This window comes from Plectrocnemia conspersa, unplaced genomic scaffold (assembly GCF_051122295.1).
Source record: "Plectrocnemia conspersa isolate PC_06_02 unplaced genomic scaffold, ASM5112229v1 ptg000009l, whole genome shotgun sequence".
Lineage (NCBI taxonomy): Eukaryota > Metazoa > Arthropoda > Insecta > Trichoptera > Polycentropodidae > Plectrocnemia > Plectrocnemia conspersa.
The window spans coordinates 10,501,123-10,524,486 of record NW_028277173.1 but is presented as its reverse complement, the minus strand read 5'-3'; the positions used below and the strand labels follow the sequence as shown (position 1 = coordinate 10,524,486).

Here is a 23,364-nt window from a genome sequence, read left to right as displayed (position 1 = left end):
ATATTATTTCACTTACGTCTATTAGTTAATATATGTTTTTACTAGTAGAAATAAATATAAATATCATATATATATACAGGTGAGATGTATACAGACATGATTTCACTGAAACAGTTAATAAAATTATATTTATACTAGCGAAAATATAACTTCACTGAAAAATCACTGTAAAATATACATAATATACATCAGAAATTTTAAATTTAATTTAATAACGGATTTTTATAAATTGGATTTGGATAAAAACATCACTTAATTTTTACAGACTTATCAATACATTTGTGTCGTAATCAATCACTAGCCACTATTTTCTACAGCTATCAACATTTAAGATTGTAATTTAAGGACGGAATAACGTAGTCCGTAACGACTCAGACTAGTAATTTTGAGGTTCCGGGTTCAAACCCCGGCAGCTGCACTTTAATTTTTATTTATAAAAATGCGCTATTAATAAAAAAAAACCGACTCCAGCTGCAGTGACATCTATTGATTATAAATTGTACAGCACATAATAATTTATATAAAACGGATATCAAGATTACATCTGCAGGATAATATTTAGGCTTATGGTCATAAATTTGAATTATTTGTAATACAATATTTATATAATTGCTTTGCATATCAAAAATCATTTAATTTACATTTTTAATAAAGCTAAGCATCTTCTATATCATATTTGACTTTATTATCATGCATTGCTTATTTAATTTATATTATCATTTATAATCGTACTACAATAGAACATTTTACAATTATTATATAAAATCAAAACATATAAAATAATTTAAAACTTTAAAATTACAATAGCACATTATTCTATTAAAACACAATAACACTTTAATATGCACAATTGACATTCATAATTCATCGCCCGCACTGTATCTTGGGGCATATATTTTGAGCCTGAAACAATAACAATTACCGTTAAAGATAATTAAATAATATACGAAAATCTAAATTAAAAATAAATAAAGATTTAAACTCACATGTACACAGTGGCATGCATCACATTGATGCAAAACTTGAGTGACTTGTGTAGTTTGCACAATTTCATGGGTGCAGAAAAATTGTATAATTGGTCCATATATGATTTTCACGTATGCAATTGACACTTCTGTGACCTTGAAATAAAATCAATAAAAATATTATTGAATAATGCTGCTAAAGCGTGTGATTTTTAAAATATGTTAATAAACAATTTCATTAAAAACTTGTGGATAATATTCGAAATGTAAATGTGGTGTTTATTAAATAAATTTAAATAAGGTGCGCATTATAACGGCGGGATAAAAACCCTTGTGCTTCGTTAAAAATATTTTTACATTGTAAGCAAAAAAATATGCTTGAGCTATTCTATACCTAATGGAAAAATTAATACGAAAATGTAATGTTTAGAAATGCTGTTGAGTTGAGATATGGTTACGCTTATATATAAATTATATTAATGAATATGTGTGTAGAAAATAAAACTAGATTGGGGTCGTACGAGTAGTATTTACCCTGCACTTAGGCAAGAAAAATAAATTAGATTATGTGTGACATTAAATGGCACATAAGAGGGCGAAATAGAGAGGGTGTTGAGGGTTTTTTGTGATTATCTTGCTTTTTATTATGTAACCAGTATATCTATGTATTTAAAATAAGAGCGGAGATAAAATAATATTTTTTTTCGTAAGATTGGGAAAACCTTCCAAAATAAATCTTTTTGTTTTACATTACAATTGAAATATTATAGATAATTTGTCTTTTTTCGTATTACATATATTTTAGTTTAAGTGTGTAGTATTTTTGTGTACGATAAACGCTTTGTGTTTAATGGACACTGGAGAAGAAAAGTTTGCCAAGCTAGTTTGTGTTTATACATTATACAATATAGTTGATGCTAATATATTAAATTATAATATATTGTACAAAGTTAAGTGAGTTCTGTAGTAATGGTTTGTTATATAACCGTTTAAATGAGAGTTTATTGCACTTCACTATTAATAAATATTATACCTACATATACCTACAAACATCAAATTATTTTTGATAAGTAGCAAATCGTCTACCTTCTTCAAATACATTTCAAACTATTTTCACACAAATTAACTTCCGCAAAATTAAAAGCTAAATTAATTTAACATATATTACCTTTAAAATATTTTGTTTAGAAAAATAATTTAAGTTATTAAATAGCCGAATTTGCATTATATATCATAGTTTGTTACAAACAATACTGAAACGTACAACTTTTACAAATAAAAATGTATATATATTGTAATTTTTTTGTTACGCGATATACAATAGCTAGTTATGTCATATAGCGTTTCTTTATGGCAAATTTATACGCTTTTCATAACATTTTATATTATCACTATCAAAGTTTTCTAATGATAAATATTTTTTGTTATTATTAATATAATATTTCAACAGAACTAAGCAATTTTATATTATGTATGTATGTGAGTGTGAATTGCTTATGTTTATGATTTTTCAATGATATGAAATTAGAAATTTATAACTAATACTGTATTCCTAGTCGTGAAAGATGATGTTTTTTTTCCTATCTATGTTTAAAAAAAATACCGCATTTAAAATCATATTGTTATTCCATTTAAACATATACACATATTTTTTCACACGTGTGGCGTGACGATGTACAAACGCCCTACATATTGAACCTCTTCCACTGCCCATACAGTGTGTCTTGAGTTGCTTTTTAGAATGCACGAATTTCTCGTTTACTTCATTAAAGTTAAAGAAACATTAAAAAGTACACGTGAATACTATTTACTTATTTTATTTCAAATTTCTACGCCTCAATTTATAGGAACGTATCTACCGCGAAAATTAAATTATAAGTAATATGGAAAAAAATAGATAATAAAAAGGCAGATATTTCAGATTAAAGAGCTTCATGATTAGCTATATAAATCTTTTAGAATTATATTGAATAAACCAAAAGTCACTTATAATTTTGACAAATAAATATTTTGCTGCTAACGTATTATTAATAATTAAATTTTTTAATATGATTTTTCAGGAAAGTTTAATTTTTACTGGTATAAATATTATTTCACTAAAAATTCCAAATATTGTACATTTTCACTGATAATTTAATAGTAATATAATTTATCGGAGAGGCGTTAGTAAAATTATATACTGCTCTAAAATGTCTATGAAACTCAATTTAACTTAAGTTGTATTAAGATAATCTTTCGGTTTGTTTTATAAAGCACAATATATTCAACGACTATATAAATATTTAAGATTATATTAATAATTTTAAAATTTAATTTTGTATTTATTTAAAACATAAACACAAAAATAAATGATATTGCTTAAAAATTTGTTATTTTTAGCATAGCTGCCGGTAAGTGCATATATACGTCATTCTTTATGCAGAATATTAACTGCTCAAAAATATAACAATATTTCTATAATAGATTAATTAATGCATTATTACAAATTTGTATAAATAATTATTCCTATTTAAAATAATTTAAATTAAGATTGTTACTGTCGCATAAATGTTTTTAATGGTATCTAAACGAATGTGAAAGGTATATATTTATTTTAATACATTAGATTATGTATATGTTATAGTGAAAGGGTATTACCAGTTAAGTTATATTTTTACTGGCGTTTCAGTGAAATTATATTCGAATACATTTTCTTCTGTAAATATATATTGACACTAGTAAACTCAGATGCTGCTCTAAAAATGTCTATGAAACATAATTTCACAGTTGCGAATCGTCCATCTGCTGTTTATACTTAAACCTAACCTAAAAAATTACACTTTTTACTACTAACACACATTCACTGTAACACATACAATACAATAGTGTTATATTATGTAATTAGTTCTTTGACAAATATTTTTAATTATTTTTTATAATTTATTTTCTATACAAGATTAATTTATATTATTATCAGTCTTATCTAATCGCGTTCGACTTTTATTTCCGGCTTCCGCAATATACGCACGCATAATACGAGCCCTTGTCTCTATCGATTTTCCTCTTCAGACCGTTGAACTTCGTGCAAAGTTCATTTTAGGGCAGGTCTGGGTTTCAGCTTTCCCCCAGGCGCCAAACAGTCCCTCGCCCTTGTCCCTGACCACCTTCAGTCCAGATAACAAATTGTCACGGTACGTGTAAAATCGAGCAAACGTGATTCAGTTTAACAATAACACCGTCCAAGATAAACATTTTGATGTATGTATAGTACATAATGCGGAGCGAGGTGCAAACCTTAGGGGATAATTTTCTGACTGGGAATTGTGGTTATTCAATTTTAGCACACTTGGACACTTTCCAGAGTGTGGCAGTGAATTAATTACATACTCGGTTTAACAGCATGGAAATAATCTTTGAGTTTAGCAAAAGCCACTTTTAAACTGATTACGACCGTAGTAATTAAAACTGATTATTTTTGTTCAACGAATTTAGTTTTATTCGAAACAATTTATTTTATTGAAGCGGTTTTCTTAATTAATAGTTATTATTCAATTAAATTGAATACTTAATCAAATGTAAGTTAAAATACTTTGTTAGAATTTAAATTTATGATCCATTTAACGTTTTACTATACAATGTATTTTTAAAGTAACTATCTTTTACAGTGAATTTAAACTTATTTCAAAACAATGTATCTCAATATAGAATGATGCTGATATTTTTTTATATAATCGATCTTTTCATAATTATATTTTTTTATAACTCATAAAAACATATTCTGCGGAATACTTTATCCCGGAAAAAATTAAATATGCAATAATTTACAAGCACTTAAGGTTTTCTAACTCGACTTGACAAGTTAAATGATAATATATTCGTTAATATGCGGGTTTTCAGTTGAAAAGATTATAAATTTATTATTTTTTAAACTTTTTATAAAAATGTGAAAAATGTTGTATTTGTTAAATACTTTAGCATCCTTTTTACGTGAAACTGAAATTTTAGCTTGGCAAAATAAATATGAATATAGTTAAATTACTTGCAAGTGTAATTAATTCGGAAAGTGTACATTCAAAGCTAATAAAAATGAAGGGATTTTTGAGAATTATTTTTCAAGAATTTCACGAGAATTAATATGTAAAAATTTTATAGAGCATTTTAAAATTTTTTTTAAAATATTTTTAAATGCTTTACAACCGCTGAATAGCATAGGGTGGGTCCGTGCCAGGTGCTTGAAAATATTATTGTTTTCTTGGGAGCTTCAAATAGGGGTGGGATATAATTAAATAGCAAAAATACGTTTTTCTCAACTACTCTAATCGGAAATTATCGGAATATTAGCAAGAAAATTACCGGAAAATATATATTATGCATATATGTACTATATAAAAATTGATAATTAAATTATTTATGTGTTACATATGAATGTGAAAAATATATATATTACAATTAGCATGAATTTAAATATCGCTGACATTATTTATGTACATATAATTTATTTGCTTTGGCTGATATCATCATAGTTTTAATATTATATAATATTTTAGGCAATATTTATTATTTAGTATTTAATTCTGAATGGCAAACTAGCAATTATTATTTACTATTTTATTTTAACTTATACCGTTTATAATAGACATATGTTTACAGAATTGTGGATGCACATAAAGATACCTGTTAAGAGGTTCATACACTACCATGAAATACCGAGTACCTAAATTACGATCTCGTTAATGTGTTTTGTGTGTATATCCCACGTTTAATTTACATGTATATATGAATGTGCGGAGTACAATCGCCTCAATAATTAATGTTTAGTTACCTTTTGTACAGGCAGCACGATCAGCATATACCATTTTTCAAAAAAGTCCACACTGAAGCAGAACATCAATTGGTTCATTCTTAAAAATGGCCTTCCAAAAAAGTCTATCCACATCATGACGAACAAGCTAGCAAATAGGAGCAATGAATAAATTTTCGGCGAAGCTTTCTGTAAAAAAATAATATGTTAAAATATTATCGTAATTGTTTCAAGAAACACGCCAACTAATTTTTCATATCGAATTAATAATAAAATCCCCATTACCGATAATGAAACTCGACCATTAAACAAGTCGTTAATTTCCATAAGACCCATAAATTTTGGCAAAGAAAGCACTTAAATATTACATGGAAAGAATACTTTTAACTGAAATGAATATATTAATTTGTGAATGGCACAACATAATAATTAAAAGTAATTAATATTTCTTCGATTTAGATATCATACATTTTTCTAAAAATAAAAATGGAACATATAAAAAATAAAGTTATTATTTGAGAGTGAAATCTTTTAATACAGTCACAATTCCCCAAAGATACAAAACATGAATAACGTATAACTCAATCTCAATACCAATTTTCACATACAGATGTCCTAAAAGTCCTTGAATATATTTGATCAAATACGTTGAATAACGTACTGAATTTAAAAAGTCTTTATTTAAAGATTACCATAAATTTATAAAATGCGATATATTTATGTAACCTTATTTTTTATAAATAAAACACTAATTACACCATTATTTATATGAAATATAATTTAATTTTCTAATGTCGTGTCAAGATAAAAAAAATATGACAGATTTGAAATCAGCGCATCGTATTTTTATAGCAAAACATTTTTTTGTATTATGTTATCTAATATCACATACAAAAATAGTTTTTCTATACTCTCCCCTATACCGAATAATGTTTTTTAAATATAATGATAAGCTATAAAATATTGTGTATGAAATATGGGTCCATTCAGAATATTTATTAGTCGAAGAGAAGTAGCCTTCCCTATATGACATTTTTACTGGCGATACTAAGCGATACGATGATAAATAAAAGTGTATTGAATTATCGTTCGTGTCTAAGCTAGTGGATCATAATATATGGAAAGTGTTCAATAAATATTTTGCCATATAACTAAATCCATTGTGTTAGTCAATCATAAACCTAATTTATGTATTGCGTCAATCTAATTTTTACGATAATAAGACAAAAAATATATGAAGGTATAAAATTTAGTATATTTTATATGTATAATATATAAAACACCTAGCTTAATTGACAGGTTTACCACCTAAAAACCATAAATCTGTACACAATGTCCAGATGGAAAAACATTTTTTTATCTTATCCTCTCGAGTATAACCTTAACAATATATATACTTTTATTATTGGGCAATATAAACTGGACGTTAATAAGTGAAAATATGATTTAAGTCTCACATAATACAATATAATCAAAAGCATAGCATCTTATATTACCAACCATATATCATTTTCACGCAGGATAATTAATTTTACATTTTGCAACGCGGTTAATTAAATTAGAACTGCTATACAAGAATGATGATAAATACATTTAATTGAATATTGTAACTTATTTGTATTAATTAAGTTGTTTTTATTAAATATATTACATCGCATGCCCTTCAGGAATTATTTGATCGAAGGGTTAAGGTTGGGCAAAAAAGTTGGACATGCGTGCGTTACACACATTCGAATTTTTGACTCGATTATTCGAATTGATTCATTTTTATAATTAAAGGTTATGATCTAAAAAAAATACGAGCAGTTATTTCTGACTCGGCACAAAAACACGTAAATAATTCATATCATTAGTTTTGGTAGCCTCTCGCGACAGATTCGTAAGGGTAAAACTGCCGTATTTATCCATAACAAGTAACAAGGTGTTAGATAATAAACTTTTATTATATCCAATAGTATCCCTTGTTATTCGCCTTAGAACTAACAAGATTACCTTGTTAGTTTTATAGTATCAAGCGTCCAAAGTCAGTCTTTACGGCGCATCATAATACTTTTGAGTGTTTTTTCAGAGTTGAAAATGCACATTTTTTTTATAAAACATTTATCGTCATAAATATATTGTGTGTGATTATTATCAGGACATTGTTATTGTTACAATTCCCGCGAGATCGCGTGAATGTCTAGGACAAATCGATGTTAGAAGCGTGTTATGTCATAACTAGGTAGTTGTTGAGAATATGAATTTAATTGGTAGATGTTGTATTTGTTAAAAGTGAGTTTTAATATTTTAATATGGTTCAAAATATTATATTCATACTTTAAGGTAAAAGATTATGACATACTTTGCAGTTGCATGATGTTTAATATATTAATGTATGTATTATATTATGCATGTTTGCATAATGTTGGGTAAGATTTAAGATTATGCCTAGTTTATGAAAGGTTCGTGTATACCATAAAATAATGTAAGAAAATATAAGCATAATATAAAAATAATAATTCATAATTGCACGACAAAAATCCATACTGCATTTTCAAGATATCCAAGAAGTATAAATTCTGTATTTATTTATCTATATTGCATATATCTTACTTAAACAAATAAAATTGCAATAAATTTAGAAATTAAATTTTTAGTAAAATAGTGTATATGTTTAATAAAAATAAAACTTCTATAATTCACCAACTAAAATATCAGATTTCCCTGAGTAAGACTTTAAGTTATAATTTAACATAAAAAAATAACAAAATATTATAGAAAAGAAAATATATGTTTTATTAAAAAAATATTACAACAATTTGAATATTTTAAAACAGTGTTTCTCAAACTTTTTTCACTTGCGGACCACTAACGCAGAAATAAAAAATAATAAGTGTTGAACAACAACGTTTAAAATTAACTTCCAGTTTACGTCTGCAGTAATTTTAAATTCTTCCAAAAGTGGAAACATTTCTGCGTTTATTGTAAGTGACTATCACAAAAAGATAGGCAATATTTTTATTTTTTGCTTTTTGACGCAGATCAAAGGTATCGACACGTTTAGTTTTGTGCATTAAATTTGCTTCCCCTAAATTTTATGTGAATTTTTTTATGACATCTAGTTTGTAGCCCATATGATATGAAGTGTTCTAAAACACTGCAATTCTATATGTTGTAAATATAAATGTTAAAACATAACTTACTAGCGTTTCAATAAAATCATATCCGATTACATTTTTACATGTTTCTTTTAACTATCGTTGAAACTCAATTTGACAATTTAGCAAACGTCCATTTGAGCTTCAAACCTAAATCTTACCTAGACGAATTAACCAAACCCAACTTGACTTTATGAAAGCTTTAAAATTATAGCTAGTCTTAAAACTTTAATTACGTCAAGTTGAGTTTGGTTAATTTTCATTGGTTAGGTTTAGATTTGGTTTTATTTAATTTAAGTATTCTGTGAAATTATGATCAAGTGGTCTGAGGTAGAATATGCTTTAAAATTTAAAACAAAAAAGTCATCAATATATCAGCAGAGTTTTGGAGAAATCAGTACGAGAAAAACCTAAACATTCTTTAATAAATGTATATACCAATAAATTAATAAAATGTAGAAAAAATTGAAGGTAATAAATGGATTAGTAAAAAATATATAAAATGGCATTTTTGTCATGAGGCCCGGAATCGTTGTTTTCCCATGGCCTGGGTTTGCTCTCAGCGGCCTTGCCTATGGACGGGGATGACAGACGAAGATTATTTCGTCCGGCCAATGACCAGGAGGGATACTTGGAATTTATCAACAAGATGGTCACTAATATCTAGCATTAGACATGAAACTGGAAGAAGATGAATAAAATAATCGATTATGACGTATTTTAAATTTATTTGTTCAATAATGAAAATCGCAATTTTAAAATTGACGCAGTAGTTTCAAAGTTTTATGTTTGTATAACTACGTTTCGATCGCGGTTCTCGTCCTCTTTTTCAAGGGCATCGAAAAAGGAAAACCCCAATTTTACCCCTTGTCACAATCTCGCACGATAATATATTCTTCGCGGTTATTTTGCGTCATTCTGTCCCAAAACGAGCTTGGAAAAGTGGTGAAAAATACCATTTTGATTCCAGTGCTTCGTTCGGTCAAGTTGTGTTGTCGGCCCACTTCCTACATAAGATAAACTTTATGGCTGTTTTTACTGGAGGTCCAGACCATGCAAAATTTATCGTCGCTGCACTGCGATGAAAATTTAACTCATTTTCCGGCATTAGCGTGTTGCGGAAAAGCGCCGACGCGTTCGCCTATCAAATTAATTATTTTTATATTCTGATTTGCGCGAATGCCATGCATGTCTAGTTTTTGCACGAAATGTAAGACTAACAATATTATTAAAAAAACCTAATTGGCCCGTTTTCTGTGAAACGTGAAAATGAAATCATAAGAAAGTATATGAACTCTATCGTTATACTAAAGAATGAGTTTTTACCAACCAAGATTATTTGGGTTTACAAAATAATAAAAAATATATATATAAAAGAGTATTAATTTTTCTTTCTTAATTATTATTTAATTAATTTTACACAGATTCCTCAATTTAATAATGTACTAAAAATTGACACTGATTTTTATAATAAATTATAATTAAATAAATATTTTGATGACTATATTTATTTATTTTCCAAAAGTAAGATAAACTATTTTATACATTCTCTATTTTCAATGATTAATTGAAAATCAATATCGCGTTTTACCCTTGCTGGCTTCTTTGCCTATTTATAGTAAGATAATTATTATACGAGGATGAATAATGATTATGATAATAAGTGGTTCGAAAAACATCGATCATTTATTTAATTTGTAAAAGGATTTTTTCTTAAATAAGTAGATGAAAAAATAAATATTTTACTATATGCGTAACAAATTATTATATATCAATATATACATACTATATATTTTATCACGCATAATAAAACTTTCTACGCATATATATCACTTCCACCTTTGCAAAAAAACTTAAAACTTCGCCTTCAAATAAAAATTTATTCAGTCGGACCGAGATCTCAGATTTATAACTACGACACACTTGGTTTATTTTCCAAGTTAAATACTTACACTGCGTACTTTTACTATTTCCACCGGGGATAAAACTATTCAGCATTTCCTACTCAAACTATTTTACTTTTTCCTCTTGGCGCTAGTTTCAATGGAAAAGTGCCCTTTTTACAATAAATTACTTTTAACAAGTATTTTAATATATTTTTTATTATATTTACATAATTCATTAACAACATTGATGGTAATAAATTATTAAGACATCCACCAAGAAAATTAATATATTTAAAATTAATTTCGAAAACAGCAAAATCAGGATAGCACTACAATGAAGATGATTAATGGTGAATTTATGCAAATTGCGACATTATGGATTTGAGCTACTATTAATTTACATATGTATGTGAAGGTATATAATATAATTAAATTTTATAAAATAATAATAATCAATAATAAACATACATACAATTTAATTATAAAGTGTATTCGAAAGCATAAAATAAAGTAATGGAATATTAGGAGAAATATGATGTGTTAAATATTTATATTTTTATAAAGCTATAAGCATTTTAAAATGTATATTACAAAAAAACAGTGAGTATTAAAGGATTTTTATATTGTAAATTTTTGAGGTTGCATTACACGAGAAAATATATATCATAATATGACATTTGAAATTTTTTTTTAATAATAAATAGATTGTTAATGATATTATATTTATAAATCCTACTATTGGTCAAAAATTATGACACGTTTTAAATTTCTGTAATAATCGTTTGACAGATAAAATAAATATGTATGTCATAAGAACTTTTTCTGTAATTTCAATAGTTCTATTTTTGATTGCAAATTTTTATTCTAAAAGTTAAACATTGAGCTGAAAAGCGACGTGCTAACGAACGATCACTGCAATATGTAACAATGAAACCTGAACAACGACGTGCTGACGACAGATTACGTGCTACTGCAAAACATGAAGAAAAACAAAAAAAAACAAAAATGTATATAGCCAAGTATTGTAATAACATGTTAAATAAAAAGTGAGTTTGAATCTATCCCTGATAAAAAAGCTAAAATTTCATCATAAATCCATATTTATACAGATAATACAGACCGAAGAAAGTTATTATTTATATAATAAAACACGATTTACAAAAAAAAATATGTAAACTTGCACAACGAGTCCATTATTCACTAATTGAATATGTATTTTTATACATATAAGAATATAGATATGTAGAGGTATGACACATGATTGCAGATAATAAAGTAAAGGTTGCAAAAAATAAGTTTGCTTTTAAATTTCCGCAATGTATGACAATTTCCGATGAAAAATATAACTTAGGTATATTTTATCAAATCTAAATGTGATTTTAAAAGGTGTTTACTACCTTATCTGATATTTGCAATCATACGAATAAATGAGAAATGTTTTCATGTAATGAATATATGAAAGTATTATAAATGATAAATATGCTTTCTACTAAAATATATTTTTAAGTCATAAGCATTGAATTATATATAAATTATGTTTAAAAATATTATTTAAAAATAATAAAACAACAGAAAGATAATAAAAAAATATATGTCGCAATAATATTTTAAGGTCTCGTAATTGAATCTCGTGCTATGTACAGATTTATGTCAGTCGTAAAAATGATAGAGCTGTTGGTCCGCGTGACCGTTAAACTATTTTATTTTAACAACAAAACCGACGAAAAGATAACCATTACACTATATTGTGTATTGTGTTATATTATACAAGGTGTAATATAACGTTGTGCATCGACTTTTGCGTGCTGTTTCTCTATGTCATGACAGGGGTGGTTTTTTTCCGGACGAAGGGCGACGATAATTAAAATCCGGAGCTTCCTGGCACGCGACCTGTCAAAAAAATCGCACATTCCATTTCAACCCTGTCATACTGAGTTTTGTACATAACACGAAAAAATACAATTTGTCCACGTGTCATATGGACCGATTCGTTTTTGAGGGTTGGTCGTTCCTGCATCGTCAGATATACTCGTCAAAAATTTATCGAGGATGAATTGGGTACGCAGTAAAATATAACGTATTTATAAAGGCCTCGAAAAAATAAAAGCATGTTTGTATATGATATTCAAAATATTTTTGTAGTGCTATTTACCATAGGGTTTATTTAATCAAAGCTAATGTTTAGACACATAGTAGTTTGTATTTTCGTCACGTAGGCAAAACTACTACAATACATCTTATAAATGAAGTAATTTGTACTGGAATACAATCACAATAAAGCTAAGCATATTTGTCGGTTAGGGTCTTACGCAATTTCACTAGAAGTTTGAGATTAGTTTATATAATACAACTTTACTCGAATTAACTGACAATACTATTGAAACCTTTAAAATAACTTAAGAAATGGTTAGATTTAGAATATAGATTGTGTGATAAAAGACATTGCAACTAAAAGTAAGCATACATGGCAATGACGTTAGGAACAGAAAAATACTGTCGATACTGTTGATTTTAAGCAGTAGAAATGGCATTCACAATGAAGAAAAGAAATGAAAGGGATTTCGTTGCAATCATTATTTTTCTAGAATGGTTATTGAAATATGCAATAAAAAGCTTTGCGCGCATTAGTTGGCAAAAAAGGGAACAGACACCAGACTTATGTGACAATAAAATCAAAAAACACCTTTCAGGATCACTAAATGTATTAAGCCCCTTTGTGACTATGTTTAAAAATAAATAAATGGAAGTCCTAAAAGCATTATGAATAAATAATATATAATATTTTCTACTTATATATCATATATTTACTACCTAAACATCCCTAAAATATAATAACAAATTATCTAATTTTATAAAATATTATTCTTACGCATTACAATTGATTCAACGTATTTTATAAAATACAACAATATATATTTAGAACAGTTTTAAGTTATTAACATATTTAAAATTAGAATTATGTATTATAAGCAAATTATATTTTTCGTGGATAATAAATAAAAAAACTTTCGTTTTGCTTTCACTACTTATGAATATTAAAAAAATTACTATTCCATAAATATTATCTCGATTAAAGGAATCTCTTAATAGCAAACTCATTAATGAGCAATTTGGTTTCCGCGAAAATCACTCGACTACGCATCAACTTAATAGATTAACAGAGCACATATCTGCCGATTTTAATATGAAAAAAAGTTCGGGTCTTTTATTATTAGATATGGAAAAGGCTTTTGATACAGTATGGCATGATGGATTAATGTATAAACTTTTAAAATATGGAACTCCCTATTACATTATTCACATGTTACGGTCTTACCTGAAGAATCGAAGCTATGTTGTTTCGCTAAATAATACATTTTCGACGCCGCGTAAAATACCAGCTGGTGTTCCTCAAGGAAGTATACTTGGCCCGTTTCTCTTCATTCTATATACTAATGATATTCCAATGTTAAAATATACTAAACTCTCAATGTACGCTGACGACAACGCAATCCTTACTAGTTATTATGGTCTTAAACCTATTGCAGTCAAACTTCAAAAATCCCTTGAAAACTTAAAAAAATATTTTATGAAATGGAGAATTAAAATTAATCAAGACAAAACAGAAGCTATAATATTCACTAAACGTAGACAACCCTTGCCTGCACCCATTAAAAGTGAACAAGGGCATAACATTGAATGGAGAGCGAGCGTTAAATACCTGGGTATACACCTGGACTCCAGACTAAAATTCAATAAACATATAACTGAACTCCGGTCGAAAGGGCTCGGTGCCATTGCGGCTCTAAAATCAAGATTTAATAGAAAAAGTGCGCTTACAATAAAAAATAAAATTCTAGTCTATAGACAATTAATCAGACCTGTTTTAACTTACGCTTGTTCAGTGTGGAGTAACGCGAGTAATAGTAATTTTAATAAACTTCAAGTAATTCAAAATAAAGCCATAAAAATAATTTATAATACACCGTTTTATACTAACCTTAAAAAACTCCACACCAAACATTTAATTCCTACCATTAAAGAATACTGTTATTATCAAACCGAAAAATACTATAAAAAAAATCTCGTGAGACCACGCAAACCCACTAATTTCAAGAATCGGTGATTACGACAAAGCAAAACTTAAATTTAAATACAAACATAAAATGCCTAAGCACAAATTGCTTTGATGCAGTTAAGCTCATCACAGTGTCATCAGTTTCAGGTCTACAGGGCTAGGTTTATTTACCTTTGTATGTGTTTTATTTTGTATATTATGTATTTTGTATAATTTATTTTTCTCATCTGCTTCATTCTTTTTCAAAATTTTTTTTTTTTTTGGATTTTTTAAATTTGTAAAAGGTTTTATGTATTTTTCCTTTAATTTAGTATACTCTCGTATAATTTATTATTCTTTTTATGTTATTGTATAACTTAACAATTTGTAAACAATGTAAATGGTTACGAACCAGTATTGTGCATTTAATATATCTGTATGCTATTTTACCTATGTCTATTTAAGAAATAAACTTTATAAAAAAAAAAAAAACTATTCCATAAAATTTAAATTTAAAATCCAGAATGATTGAATGTTTTGCATCACAATAAAATTTATATTATCCATCTGTATAAATTGAATTTATCTAAAATACATACGGTTGGTTTTGTTCCAAATCTTTCACCCATATTCACTAAAAGATATTTTATGATTAAATGCACATTTCAGAAAATCAATTAGTACGAATGCAAATATGCTGAACGAAACCATTAATGGTTAACTCAATCTGAGTGTGTATATGAAATTTTATCTGTGTAAATAATGTTCGATAAAAATATACTCGTACATATATGCGTGCGTTTATATAATACGTCTTTTTTACCCAAACGAATCAATCATCACTCAAGTGTTTTTTTTCCAAAATTTAAATTAATCGATGTCGTGCAATTAATTAAAAATAAATATTTGGAAAAACATTGTTACAATTTATAAATATTATTATTAAAATATGAACGCGATCAAATTAAGGTTTAATTTAATTTAAGTTACGTACACAATGTCAAAGTAGTGTCGCGCTAATATCTTACGTATATGACCCTAATACGTTTCTCCGTAGATTAAATTACGGCAAAATGACGGACACGTTCATTGTTTAATAAATTAATAAAACAACGCCCATTAAACCCTTACTGTCTTCGGTTAACGTCCCTTATATATAATTTCAGATAATCATTTTTCGCTAGTAATTACCGCAATAAATCAGGCCTACCCCTCAATTACTTAATAACGATGAGAAATATTACTTCCCGAGATCGATTTATCAGATAGAATAAATATGGTAAGACTTACTTCGACCCTCTTAAAACAGCATTCCACGACTTCGTCGAAAATGTAAAATACTCTGTATTTCTTGATGTTTTGCATTATAGAGTGATCTTCGACATTGCAGTGTGCATTGCAAGTGTTTGTGCAATTAATGTGCTTTTGCAGCAAATCGGTGGCAGTCGAAAGTCCGTGAAATGAATTGTCATTAATTTCCTTGCAATTTTGGTGGCATAAAGCAACATTGTCGACATGATCTTTAGTGTGTATATTTTTATTGATATCGCAATGATGAGCTTCTGCATGAGCGTCTGCTGTTTGCAAACCTGGTGGTGCTACAATTGTTTGGATTACTGTTGGATTTGTGGTTGCTGCTGAAGCAACGATCGGAGCTTGAACTGATGCCGAAGTTGAATCTTGAGTTGCACATGGTACCGAACATGCACTGGCATGGCATGTCTTTTTTACTTCTACACACCCATCGTGAGATCCACAGTAAGATTTGATAGGCATCATTTTCTAAATAAAAAAATTGTAACAATGTTAGATTTAGGTGTATGGTATAATATTTAATATATAAAGTTCATACCGTGAATTTTCGATGCAAAAATCAGTATCTCGTCGGTAGACAACCACAATGTAACGCAGCACGTGCGGCAATGTATTCTAAATTAATGTTTTTTACAATACCTTTACAATTATGTAACAATAATTATTATTGAAGTCTTAATCTAAAAAAATAATTTTGCCATTTAAATAAATATATTTTATAAATTATTTCTTTCAAGTTAATAAAAATTATCATACATTTAACAAATAAAAAATCTTGCATTTAACAGTAGCATATTAAATTAATAAATATTATATTTTTAATAATATATAATTATAATTCCATTTATTTATGTGGTATTGCCTACAATAAAAATCATATTTGCGATTGTAATAATATAAGTAAAAAGTATAGATAAGAGAATTAAATATATAAAATAGTACTGTTAATAACCATTAAAAATGGTTAGAATATTATTCTTCCACCAATTTTGGGTACAATGTGATGCGATAGCCAGATCAAATAAGTGGCATCCAAAATCTGAGTTCTTTCAGGATCTCCTGGTTTTATAAAATATATTTAGCTTGAATAAGTGCTTTTCTGGGTACACACAAAGACGCGATTTAAAAGATTCGTATATAAGCGTGCCTTTCAGGAATTTCCTAATTTATATTTAACAAAAATCGAAACAAAAGAAAAAATAATAAATAATAAACCTAATTCATATTTTAAAAAAATGCAATAGGTGAATATACAATGAGTACGTCGTTCTGTAGCTCTCGACATTAAAAACTGATGAGGTCCAAAATAATAAAAATCGATTGATCTATTTTAATAAAAATGTGCTAATAACAATTTTATTTGAATAAATATTTTCCCATTCAGGTTTTGGGGCTGAAGGGGTGTGACTATGCATAATGATTTTTCGATGATTTTCTTTTCTCGATAAATGAAAATTCTCGACTTTACTTCTTAAATTTTTTGAGAAATTTCGATGTTTTAAAAATGTATGTAATACAGTAAAGTATTGCAGATATCCTTATATACTATAAATATATTGTATATGTATATGTTAAATTTATTTATTTTTATCGTTTTTTCGTTATTGTTTCGATTTACGCATATAAATATTATTATCATAGTATGTAATAAAATATAAAACAACAGAGGTATGGTAAAACATTTATAATTTATTACTATTATATGTATGATTTATTATTTGACACATTATTACACACTATTCTTAAAGATTATTTTTTTTCGTTTTCCGTTGATGTTGGCTTAATCGACAATAAGGTGCTATAAATTATTTTCTCTCTTGCCCGTCTATTCATATATATTGAATTCTTTCTCCATTAATCCATAAGGTATTGGTTTTCTTACACTACTCTCTATAGGGCTAAAATATTTTTTTTCTCTAATTGTTGAGCCATATAAATAGTGTCGAGTTATATTTCGTAGACAGAGTGCTGGTGGAAAAGATATGTCCTCTGAGCGATCTAGGTTTGCTTTGGATCCCTGCTGTCTGAGCTTTTCTGGTTATTTGTCTCGATTCGAGTGATTGTCTGGTCTCGAATTGCTTGATCCGCTCGTCTCGAATCGTATGATCATCTGTTGATGTGACAAACCGTCACATCATTTATACTCCTGATTCGAGACAGCTTTGGCGAATAACATATGCGGATGTTGGTGGAACAATCGCATCGCTTGATTATTTAACCAATAAAATTTTTGAAATATTTTTTTTTTGAAGCGGTTTTTACGCAGGAAAGACGCATTGTCTATCACGAATTCTTTTCAATTTATTTTATATAATATTTAAGATACTACCATTGCTACTTTTTTAGAATTTATAAAAAATAATATTTATAGAATTAATCATTATTCAGAGGCATTTCCTGCCTATAATATCATTTTTGTGTAATGATTGCTAAATATTAACCAATTAATTGTTAATAATCAAACCATTGAACACTTATTTGACATGTTACTTATGTTATTTATAAATGAACCATCATAATACTGTGCTGCATGTTTATAAAAAGCAACCATAATAAACACGTGTTGAACCATTTTTAAATTTAAATCACATCCGATCGTTCTTGGAGCCATGCGAGATCAATCTTGTTTAGTTTTAATTAGTTTTTCTATCCGATAATAATTTTTAAAAAAATCGAAAAAATGTAAAATCGTAAATTACTGAAATACCAGTAAATTTCTTGAGAAATCAAAAAATTTGTTAGTATATTTTCATAGAACCTTTTTATATTAAAAAGAAATTTGTAGTAATATTTTTAAATGTATTGCTTCCACTGCATTTTTTTATATCGCTGCATAAAATGGTAAGTCCGTGCCAGATGTTTGAGTTCATAAATATTTAAAAGGCAAAAATTTTCTTAATATTTTCTTAACTAATCTAGAAGATCTACATATATAATTAGATAAAAAGAAACTGCTTCGCGTGGGAATCGGTAAATTGCAAAAATGTATGGGGGCTTTCCATAGTAATTGAATCTCGATTTTAATTTTTTTTTATTTTTGTTATGTTCGTAATATAAAACATGCAAAATAACAATTACCGTTATTGTTAATTTTCTAGTTCCTTAAATTCTTTCGTAACTCAGTCGATGCAGAACAATCCGTTCTGTTCCTATTTGCAACCATTAAAACAAATTATTATCCTATTGAAATTTGTTAACTTCAACGATCATACGTTTCTCTAACATATCTAAAATAATCCACTGTGTAATTATAATTACATACAACACATTACATATATTATTGTTGTTACAATATATACTTGCATGTGTTAGTTGCTACATAACTAATATAATTTATTTATTTAAAATGAATAAGTTTTTGACAAATCCAACAATTCTAGCAATTGCTGAGATTCAGATAAAATAATATGTGCAATATATTATATTTCTTAAGAGGAAAGAGGAGACATCAGTTATGCTTATAACTTGACATGACTAATATCGTCTTTCGGTGCAACCTGAAGATAAATATTATAGCGAATTGCAACCTTTTTATACATTATTTTCAAGCTTCTACAACAAATAATTTTATTACTTTACTTAAAAAAAAATAACCCAAGAGTAAACTTATCCTGAAAGTTTCTACTCTCCCTTGTTTTGTTACTTAATACATATACATATATACGGTTGAATATTCATTTTTACGAACGTCTGACGCGTTAGAACATTTTTTATACATATTTAAAAATATACAAAACAGACGCATGCGAATGAATGAAATACATTAACTGGTGATTTACGAGTGAAATATTTTAAATTTCATAAAAGAAGTCATAAGCAGTTGAATTATGTCTTTTCGCAACAATACAAAATAAAACTTGCGGATCGGAATTCCATAAATTTTTAATGTGAATATGTGATCTGGCACTAGAGAGGCTTTTTCCAATTTCGTTACAGCAATTTCGTTCCACACCAAAAGTTTTTCTTTATGCATCTGAAACATGAGAGCGCATCGACTTGGCAACAGTTTTGGATTAATGTGAATAATCACATTGTGTTTAATCGATGGTAGAAAAATAATATTATTATAACATAAATAATAATAATAAAATTTTAAAAATATAAATTTAGAACTATATCAGTAACAAAATAAATTATAATAAAATTAAAATATGAACAAACGCAAAAATAAAATAAAAACATTTATTAAATATTTATTAAGTTATTAATTTATCTTAAATTCGGGTATAAGATATTATTATAATTCTAAATGACATATTTAATGCATGTTTAATTTACCGCTCACATTCAATCACGAGATATTTTCCTTTGTACTTTAACATCTTATTATTATTTATTATTGTCAAAGACTTACAAATATACTCATTCTTAAGTCATTAATCACTGCATTCTTAATTTTTTGCTGAACAGCAAATGTTCGAAGATGTCCAAGCGAAATTTTTGCTAATCGTGAGTCGGTTATAAAACGTATATTACAAAGTGTTAATCAAAAATCCCTGCCCCTTTTTTCACTACCTATTTTAAATTTAGCTGTAAGTTTAGCGAATCCTTCCAATTTTTTTTTAAATTCCAGTTATTATAAACATGTAAAATATTCGTATAAATTTATTTTTTAACAAAAAAAACATTTTATGTGAATTTATGAGAAAACTTCAAATTGCACGAGAAATGAGAAATCATAATTTTGAATTATTCTCGAGAAAAAGCCCTAAAAGTATGTACACTATATCATGAAAACGAAGTTATTTAAGTGTTGGTGAAATTGCGGGGTACAAAGAAACTTTACTGCTGACAAAAAAAATAAACGCTTATGCACAACTGAATATTGATTGTGATTGAAAGAGTGAGTTTGTACCGCAGTACCACCCAACCCCTCTTTTCTACCTCCACGACAGAATTGTCTAACAGTCTAGCGGAATATTAAAAAGCCAGTGAAAGTGAGCATTTGCGGATATATTTTAGAAGCTCTGAAAATAATATCTCACATCTGCCCAACTGCGAAATAAGTTTTGTCATTTACACTAAGTTATCTTATATAATTTACTTTATTTTGGATACACCTTTTATAAATATGACAGATAATTTACAATAAAATTAAAGTTCTGTTTCCTAATAATAGCCTTTAATTATATTTGATTTTTTGATAAAATACCTATATCGTATTTTTTTAACTTCTTAAAAGAAACTATCAGTTATTTAAATTGCTGAATCGTTTGATATTAAATTTGTTTAAAAAAATCAAATCATCTGGATAGTTTCCTCCGAAATTTAATATAATATCAATATTCTAAATCTCTCAGAGATATTTTCGTTCCCAAATAAACAACGTAACGTGGCCAGAATTAAAACAAGTGCATTCGTGGTTATATTCCTACTCAAAGTTTTATGCTCTCGTCCATTTTATTGACCCACTTGTTAAACGAGATCAAACTCGCAGTACGTATTATTGTTGAAACGAATTTTCGAAGTCATAACATCAAAATAGACGTTACTTGGATTAAATCCTGACCGATGAACGCAAAATATGCCGTAAACTTTTACGGCGATACGCAATCGCCATTTTATATACGTAGAAATATTTCAATTATTATTTATATACGTTTTGGAAATTATTTTGATAATTTACATGTGGTCGCAGAACTAGAAATTTTATTAGAGATGAACCGAAAACGTTTTTTTATTTGCTCGTAAAAAAATGCTATAAATCTTCTATCATCGATGCTTTAAAACTGCTTCATACGCAGAACGATTTTTATTATTTTCTATACATATAAGATATGATATTATATAAAACGTAAATTATTTACTAGTATCATATTAGTAGCAAAAAGTAAACCTAATCCACAGTTTACAATATGTATAACTGGTTTTAGAGATACTCATAATTACATAATAAAAAAATAGTTTATGACTACATAATAGATATTTGTAAATTCGCAATGACCTAACAATAACTTTACCGAGAGGTGAGAGAAGGATATATTTAGAATATAATTATAATTTAAATCATTAAAATTAAAATAAACATCTAAAACTAGTTTTTTTGTCTCGATAAGAAAAACGACATTTACTTCGTCTTTACCCTATCTACATATGTATTAATTTAGTGTATGTTTAGGGTTTGAGAACCGTAGCCAATGAGACTCAAGGTGGAATCTAGTAAGAGTTTTTATTGCAATATTTACATATCTGCGATGGACGATTAATGGCGAGTCGTTTTCTCCAAGCGGTGGGGAAGCTGGCGCAGGGATGATGTCCGTTGACGATTCTCGTAGCTGCCTGTAGCGAGTGTCAGGAGGCAGTTCCTCTTGCTGTGATGATCGTTTAAGAGTCTAGGAGTAGGGCCGCGTCTGCCAGGCGGGGTGAATCTGCTGGTCTTTTTTTGTGGCTGCTAGTGACTCGTGACTTTGTGACTCTGACTGCCTGGCTTCGATACTTCGTGACTCGTGACTCGTAAGGCGGTCATGCTGCTGCATGACCGCCTTTTCCTCATCAGAGTCCGAGATTATGTGTACAGATTATGTAATCGAAATTATGCAGCGATCATACAGTCAATCGCTTCACAGAACGGCGAAATATACCTACGCCTTTAGAAAGCGACGTTCGCTCGTCGAAGGTCGTATTATATTTTCGGTAATATCACCGTTTCTTCACAAAGGAATTCTCTCAATGACTGAGAAAATTTACTATAAAAACTCGTGTTAATTATGGGGTTGTAACGAGGTCTGTGTGGTTCAAAATCCTTTACGCTATATTGTCTTGTTTCTCTCAATATTGTTTAGGGTTTGTGACAAAGACCCTTTCAAACGGGGTCATCTGTGTGTGGTCGCTATATATGTATATTTTCTTGTAAATCTAAATTAGTCTATTTAGATAAAATAATGTACTTAATTAGTTTTTTAGGTACAAATAAATTAACTAGTAAACCGTTGATCCTATAGAGAATAAATAATTTTACTTAATGCAATACATTAAAAAAATATGTTTTTATAATATAAATATATAGGTTTTTTTATACAAATATTGACTTACTTCTATTGACATCACTATGAGCTATAAAAACTTTGTTTTTATTTAATAATTTAATATTTTTGTATTTTAATAAATTTACAAATATTTTAAGAAAACACTACTTACAAATATACACACCTTGGACAATAATTAAAATGTATTTCTGTCCAAAAACTAATGTTTGTAAACCATTAACTGATCAAACACATATGAACGCACAAAATGAAAGTCCGGC

General features: G+C 27.7%; 1 protein-coding gene across 1 annotated transcript; it reads right to left on the bottom strand.

The window, feature by feature from the left end:
* Window positions 1-686: 686 nt before the first annotated feature.
* On the bottom strand, window positions 687-16,780 carry LOC148231889 (uncharacterized). Its single transcript, XM_088191925.1, has 5 exons — window positions 16,657-16,780; window positions 16,095-16,586; window positions 5,767-5,934; window positions 987-1,121; window positions 687-903 (listed from the first exon to the last, which is right to left on the bottom strand). Exons 2-5 carry the CDS (start codon window positions 16,581-16,583, stop codon window positions 865-867), a joined length of 831 nt encoding a protein of 276 aa, XP_088048051.1. The 5' UTR covers window positions 16,584-16,586; window positions 16,657-16,780; the 3' UTR covers window positions 687-864.
* Window positions 16,781-23,364: the final 6,584 nt, after the last annotated feature.